This window comes from Frankliniella occidentalis, unplaced genomic scaffold (genome assembly GCF_000697945.3).
Source record: "Frankliniella occidentalis isolate FOCC.00 unplaced genomic scaffold, Focc_3.1 Scaffold147, whole genome shotgun sequence".
Classification (NCBI taxonomy): domain Eukaryota; kingdom Metazoa; phylum Arthropoda; class Insecta; order Thysanoptera; family Thripidae; genus Frankliniella; species Frankliniella occidentalis.
This window is the reverse complement of record NW_026267274.1, coordinates 480,224-486,625: the sequence shown is the minus strand read 5'-3', so window position 1 is coordinate 486,625 and position 6,402 is coordinate 480,224. Positions and strand designations below refer to the sequence as shown.

Below are 6,402 nucleotides of genomic sequence, written 5' to 3'. Positions count from 1 at the left end.
GGCGGGCTACTCCGGCATTCTAATCGCGCGAGCCCTCGGGCCCGGCGGCCACCTGCACTCCGTCGAGTACAACCCCGACTTCGCCGAGGTGGCGAGGGAGTCCTTCCGAAAGGCCGGCCTCGACGACAGAGTCACGGTGAGTGCTAATTCAATGAACAACGACTGTCGTACGGCATGCCCTCTCAGAGCTAACACTCCGGGCGCCACAGGTGCATGTCGGCAGGGCCTCTGAGGTGCTGGAGCAGCTCACGGAGCTGGGGCCGTTCGACGGCATCTTCATCGACGCCGACAAGAACAACTATCCTGTGTATCTGGACTGGGCCGAGAAGAACATTCGCGTCGGCGGCGCCATTTTCGGCGACAACACCTTCGGATTCGGCCACGTGTGGCGAAATCTGGACACCATTCACGACCACCATCTGAAGCCGGCCATCGCCGGGGTGCAAACCTTCAACTCGCGCCTCGCGGACAACCCCAACTTCCGCGCCACCATCCTGCCCACCGACCAGGGCCTGACCATGGCCGTGCGGCTAAAGTGAGCGCCGACTGTCCCAAAACTATGAGTGCTGTGTGAAGAAGTTAAAAAGAAGGTCGTCATCAAAAGTTTGGGAAAAGTCACGATTCGGACAGGACACGAACGCAATGAGAGATTTCGAAATGTTAATGGAATGGAAATGTACCTAAGAATGACAATTATTAGCTCTAACAACAAAAAACAAAATATCACAAAATAAAAGAAAATGTACAGCTTATTATCTACACCAGTTTTGCGTTAAGATCTTTTAAATCAAATCATGCCACGTGTAGCCTAACCCGGCCAAACGCCAACCCCATCAACAGGCTAAAGCAGGCCGGCCCCCTGAACGGAGTTGTCGGAGCAGCGAAGTGGAGCTGGCAATTACATTTAGCGGAAGGGCGAGCCAGTTCATACGCGAATATCATTCGATCTGTTCCCAAGGGCGACGCCTAATACATACAAAATAATTTCTCGTATTGTCTCATATACTGGAATATCAATTACCGAAATTCAAAGTGGCTCTATTTGATCCACGCAGGTTGAATTTTCCTCTCTGCCCCACTCACCTCTACATTTAAATTATTCTTTCATTTCCATGCAGAATTTATGCACACGACGTTTTAAAATTAAAAGAGTCGGTTGGCTGTTTTTGTGGTTAGATAGCGTGCGGCTCCATGCGCCTGCTGGTTAGGCAACTTATCTCACACATTACAATGCGGCCTGGAATGGCTGCCTATTCCTTGCTTGCCTGGGGCGAACGGCTGCAGGCTACTCCGTTCAGGTGCGTTGGTCTAAGCACGCGTCATAGTTAGCCATGGCGCGATTCTTCAGAAAATCAAATTGGAGTCTAGCGCCTTCAAGCCAGGGTGAAACCATGACGCATGCGTTGTGTATATAGGTGTTTAAGGCCGATGCACCGGAACGGAATAGACACGTTGGGCGTTGGGCCGCTGGTGAGCGTGATTCAGAGGCTGGGTTGCGTTATCAGTTATCACTGACGTTCTTTCTCGGCCACTCACGATAAATTCTGCAATGTTGCCTCCTGAGCGAAAGAGAGATGTGCTGATAAAGGCAGGGTTAGAGGGGGGGCAGGGAGTGGTGGGAGAAGCCCGCAGAGCCTATAGGGGTGTTTCTGGATCGGGCCGGATTGTGGGTCGGTTCGGCCGGTACCCTCCCTGGTGGGGCGCGTCGCGAACGTTGGGAGCTGCTGAATTTGAATGTGCGACTGTGCCAGAGATGGTACCCGAGGGGTCAACAACTTCGTATATTCAGTGTAGAAGCTTGCGGTAATCGGTTCGATAATCAACAATATTCGTCCATATTCAACAATATTTCTCCTGTATTCAAGTAATATTCAACTATTCGTGTATTCACTGTGCGTGAAACCTTAAGGTTGCTGACCCCTCAATGGTACCAGCCGGTCGCTCCGACCGATAATCCGGACTCGCCCGGGACGTACAGGACGAGCGCGACAAGGGCGTGGATAGCCTGACGTCATCAGCCGCAGGTAAGGTTTTTTTTATGTTTTTATGTTTCTTAATTTTGTCGAGGGCAGTAGCCTAAGTTTGGCGTAGGCCGCAGGCGAGTTTCCGGGGCGAGCCGGCTCAGTGTAAGACAGTTGCCCGTCTGGACTGGACCGTGGACCGGTGTACCATTCCATTTTGTGCCATCCGATTTTAAGAAATTTGGAGTAAAGAATGGACGATAAAACGTGAGTAGAAATTTCGGTAGATGGTAGGCGTTCATCGGGGATTTTGGGTTCCTTAACGAAAGCGTTGCCGTGTCTTCAAATAAAGCAAAGGGTGCTTAGAAAGGGGCGACTAGTGGCTGAGGTTTAGGTTACCATCGGGGTTTCTAAAGCCAATATTTTAATATATCAGAGTTATTACTCTAAAGAACACTTTTTCTGACCAGGCCATTACTATTCTCACCCGACTAAAAGTTACCGGACGGGTGGGTGGCGTTCACTGATAAATACACTGTAAAATGCAACTAGCGTGCACATACAAGTGCTCAACACGATATTGCAGACTTTGAAATGTTTGAGTGGGTATTTGAATACTACATAGTGTTTAATAGTAAAGTCGGCCATAAAGCTTTGGACACCTTAAAGTGTCCAAATTTCCGGGTGTACACTTTTTGAGTATTCAAATAGCCACTCAACCACTTGGAAGTGTGCAATAATACAGTGCTGAGCACTTGCATGCGCACGCCAGCTGCACTCTTAATTTATCAGTGTAACTTGTCGAGTGAGGGGAGCAGAGGCAGAGACAAGACCCCTCAACTCACGCACCCTGCTTTTTTCCCCGAACACCCGCTTGATGCAGGTCTCCGGTGGGGAGGCTGTTGGAGCTCGAGGACTACAGCCAGCGCACGTTCAGGCCCGCGGACGCCGTGCTGCAGGAGGTGGTGCAGCGCGCGAGCCGTCACAACATGCCCAGCCAACACGTGGACAGGTTGGACGGTCTCACCATGGAGGTGATCATCAGGATGGCGGGCTACAAGAAGGTGAGAGACATACGGCCAGCCGCCTGGCCAGCGCAGAACTTTTCCTATTTCAAGGACGTTATCGACCAATCCAATGATTATCGGAAGGATTTAAGGACAGTACTTGGAAAAGAGCGATTTTGCTCATAATCCCCCCCGCCCCCCCGGGGATTCCTCCCAGCGATGCTATAGCCGTAAACCCGGAATATAGACCCACGCCCATGTCTGCTGCCACACGCACCTGGTTGATAGGCACCCCCCCCCCCTCCCGTCACACACGTATGCCGATCGGACTCCGGCGTCGGACCTGCCTGCCCCAGGACTGTGGACTGTCAGGCGCCTGGTGAGTAGACCTCACAGGCCAAGTTCCTCCATTACAGCATTGTACCAGCAATTGGTTTGAAATTGTAGTAACACAAACAAGGCCAAACTTGCCAAACGCTTATGCGCATATTTTATTCATTTATTACATTATCATTTTTGCAGATGGTGGAGGTTGGCGCATTGGCGGGCTACTCCGGCATTCTAATCGCGCGAGCCCTCGGGCCCGGCGGCCACCTGCACTCCGTCGAGTACAACCCCGACTTCGCCGAGGTGGCGATGGAGTCCTTCCGAAAGGCCGGTCTCGACGACAGAGTCACGGTGAGTGCTAATTCAATGAACAACGACTGTCGTATGGCATGTCCTCTCAGAGCTGACTGACACTCCGGGCGCCACAGGTGCACGTCGGCCGGGCCGCCGAGGTGCTGGAGCAGCTCACGGAACTGGGCCCGTTCGACGGCATCTTCATCGACGCCGACAAGGACAACTATCCCGTGTATCTGGACTGGGCCGAGAAGAACATTCGTGTCGGCGGGGCTATTTTTGGCGACAACGCCTTCGGATTCGGCCACGTGTGGCGGAACCTGGACACCATACACGACCACCATCTGAAGTCGGCCATCGCCGGGCTGCAGACCTTCAATGCGCGCCTCGCGAACAACCCCAACTTTCGCGCCACCATCCTGCCCACCGACCAGGGCCTGACCATGGCCGTGCGGCTAAAGTGAGCGACGGCTGTACCAAAACTAAAAGTGGTTGCTGTAACGATATTGTGAACGTGGACGTCATCAAAAGTTAGGGAAAAGACCAGGAAAGGAGATTTCAAAATTTCAACTAAATGAAAATTTATCGTAAAGATAATGATCTGGTTTTACAACGAAACAAATGTAAAGCAAAAAAATAAAAATGTAGAGTATGAAAGTACTTGTTTATTGGTTGATCATCTTCCCAGAGCTTTTTATATTACTCTATAAGCAACCCTTGCAATCCTGCTTGAGGTCACAGTTTCCCTGCGTAAAATAACCATGGGACTGACTGTCCATGAGTAATGGACATAAATTTAACCATGGTTTTTTGTGACCATAGACTTATGGAACCGGTAAACCATGAAAACATCCGTTTCGAAGTCGAATCCACACAGAATCGACGTTGAAGAAAAACAAGTTTTAACCTGTTTAAGGTTAGTAAGTCGACGATTTGCCGGAAAGAGCAGGAACGCTAAAATCGAACAGTCACTTACATTGTAAAAAAAAACATGGCGTTCAATTGGAGTTCTGACGACAACTTGGCGTTCGTAAGTGAAATCACCAGTTTATACTGAAACGAAAACTTTGAATGATTTGGAAGCACCGACGCAGCTGCACCCCCACACATAACCACAAAATTGATACCGTTCCCTCCCCGGTGCCCGACGGACAAGGACAGCGGACAGCGGAGACGTCAAGCTATGTCTGCCAGCCCTCCCGAGTATACGTGAGGAGGCAGGCGCGAGGTAGGCAATCCGTCGGCAGCTGTGTTCGGCAGGTTTGCCTAACCAACCCACCACAGGGGTCGTGGGTCGTTAAGTTGTTAGTTTATGGTTAGGGTAAACCTACCTAACATGGATCAGGTACCAAACATGGATCATTTCTGTTTGGCGGGTTCTAAGTTCTGATTGGGTCGACCGATTTGAAAATTTGAAAGTTCCCCAGGTAAAGGACTATATATGCAACAGAATTTGTATGTGTCATTTTTTTGTCTGATCGCTCTCCTGCCCGCTGGTGCGCGCCGAAAAACAGTCTGCACACCAGACCTCGTCATAGCGCGCCAAAAGACAAGGCGACATACATGGTTCTACTTATTTCCTGTTTTTAAGAAAACTAACCGGTGGAATCACTTGGTATTCGATGAGAAGACGTTTTAAGGTATGCCCTTTAAGACTCTGAAGATTTTGATCCTTTACCGTGAGTAATTTAAAAATGCGGGTAGGGGTAAAAACATAGAATTTGAACCCTCCTCAAATAACTTCTTTAGTTTTGCGCCTCAAAATCAGTCATTAGAAATCGTGCATGCGTGATGCCACTTTGCACACGGCAAAATATGACCAAAATAAAGGGATTGATGCAAACAAGCATCACAAATTTTTAATAGGAAAAGTTTTACAAGCGTTTACACCTTCCATTGCGCCTTACGAGGGGTCCGGGTAGGCAACCTGGGGCACATATTAGGTCCACTTCCACTCTTAGCGCCCTTACGATCCCGTGACTGAGCAAGAAAATACAATAATTTCAAAAACGTATGTTTTAAGTTTACAGAACCGGTTTCGAGGAACATTTCTCAAACGAATCAGAGTGTCAATATCACGTGGTTAGTCAGGATATGTAGAAAAAGCCGAATTTCTAGTTAAATGAAATGCAACTTTTCCAGGCCCTATATCCGCCCCCGAAGATGCAAATGAGCGGGAGGAACTTATAATTCCGTGAGCAGAATAGTCCGGGGAGCACGTTGGTATAAGAAACTATTAATTTCGTCGACAGACGAGCCTTACAAACGTATCCAAACATGCCGAAGTTTTGATCCATGTTTGGGCCAGCGTCCAAACATGGATCACAACCCCTAAAAAGAGGAAGGGGTTGTTTTGGGATAAAACAAAAAAAGTTGCCTTCCACTAATACTGTTGTTTATAACATATGTAAAGGGGGATACTCTAGCTCGGTGATCCATGTTAGGGTACCCCCCTCCAAACATGGATCAAAATTCGCGGTCATGGGGATTCCCTGTAGCTCCTAAAGTATTGGAGCTAGAAACTTAATTCCATCGGGATACTTTCCTAAAGGGTTCAAACTACACAGCAACGCCAAAAAAGTATGCTCATCACACTTTTACCGACCCAAAAACCACGGTTTTCTGAAAAATGATCCATGTTTGGTAGGTTTACCCTATTAAGAACCCGACTGTAATACTGGCGCAGATGACGGGGCAGATCAACTATCAAAAATTTAAAACCAACGTACGAACACAAAATTAAATCAAATTCCAAGTGTACTAAATATTTAACTGGATAAATAATACGAAATTATAAAATGGACTACCGGATC

The 6,402-nt window shown here is 48.6% G+C and overlaps 2 protein-coding genes across 5 annotated transcripts in view; both read left to right on the top strand.

The window, feature by feature from the left end:
• The window catches only part of LOC113206975 (catechol O-methyltransferase-like), a gene marked incomplete in the record, with an annotated part of 11,590 nt that extends 10,826 nt beyond the window's left edge, over nucleotides 1-764 (top strand). Inside the window, 2 exon segments of the mRNA XM_052271044.1 lie at nucleotides 1-136; nucleotides 210-764. Of these exon segments, the coding sequence (XP_052127004.1) occupies nucleotides 1-136; nucleotides 210-539 (466 nt within the window).
• Nucleotides 765-1,672: 908 nt separating this feature from the next.
• Nucleotides 1,673-4,246, top strand: LOC113206977 (catechol O-methyltransferase-like). Of its 4 annotated transcripts, none has more exons than XM_026423296.2 (6): nucleotides 1,673-1,803; nucleotides 1,910-2,024; nucleotides 2,092-2,228; nucleotides 2,845-3,025; nucleotides 3,491-3,646; nucleotides 3,724-4,246. In XM_026423296.2, the coding sequence occupies exons 3-6, from the start codon at nucleotides 2,215-2,217 to the stop codon at nucleotides 4,051-4,053; spliced, it is 681 nt and encodes a 226-aa protein (XP_026279081.1). In that variant the 5' UTR covers nucleotides 1,673-1,803; nucleotides 1,910-2,024; nucleotides 2,092-2,214; the 3' UTR covers nucleotides 4,054-4,246. The 4 variants fall into 4 exon arrangements, with proteins under 4 accessions (XP_026279081.1, XP_026279080.1, XP_026279079.1 ...); XM_026423295.2 differs by having other exon boundaries at nucleotides 1,677-1,810; XM_026423294.2 differs by having other exon boundaries at nucleotides 1,679-2,024.
• The last annotated feature ends 2,156 nt before the right edge of the window (nucleotides 4,247-6,402 follow it).

Excerpts from the sequence above, each read along its gene's own strand:
- LOC113206977 (XM_026423296.2), top strand. Across the intron at positions 3,026-3,490 it reads GGATGGCGGGCTACAAGAAG|ATGGTGGAGGTTGGCGCATT; the intron begins GTGAGAGACATA and ends TCATTTTTGCAG. Across the intron at positions 3,647-3,723 it reads GTCTCGACGACAGAGTCACG|GTGCACGTCGGCCGGGCCGC; the intron begins GTGAGTGCTAAT and ends CGGGCGCCACAG.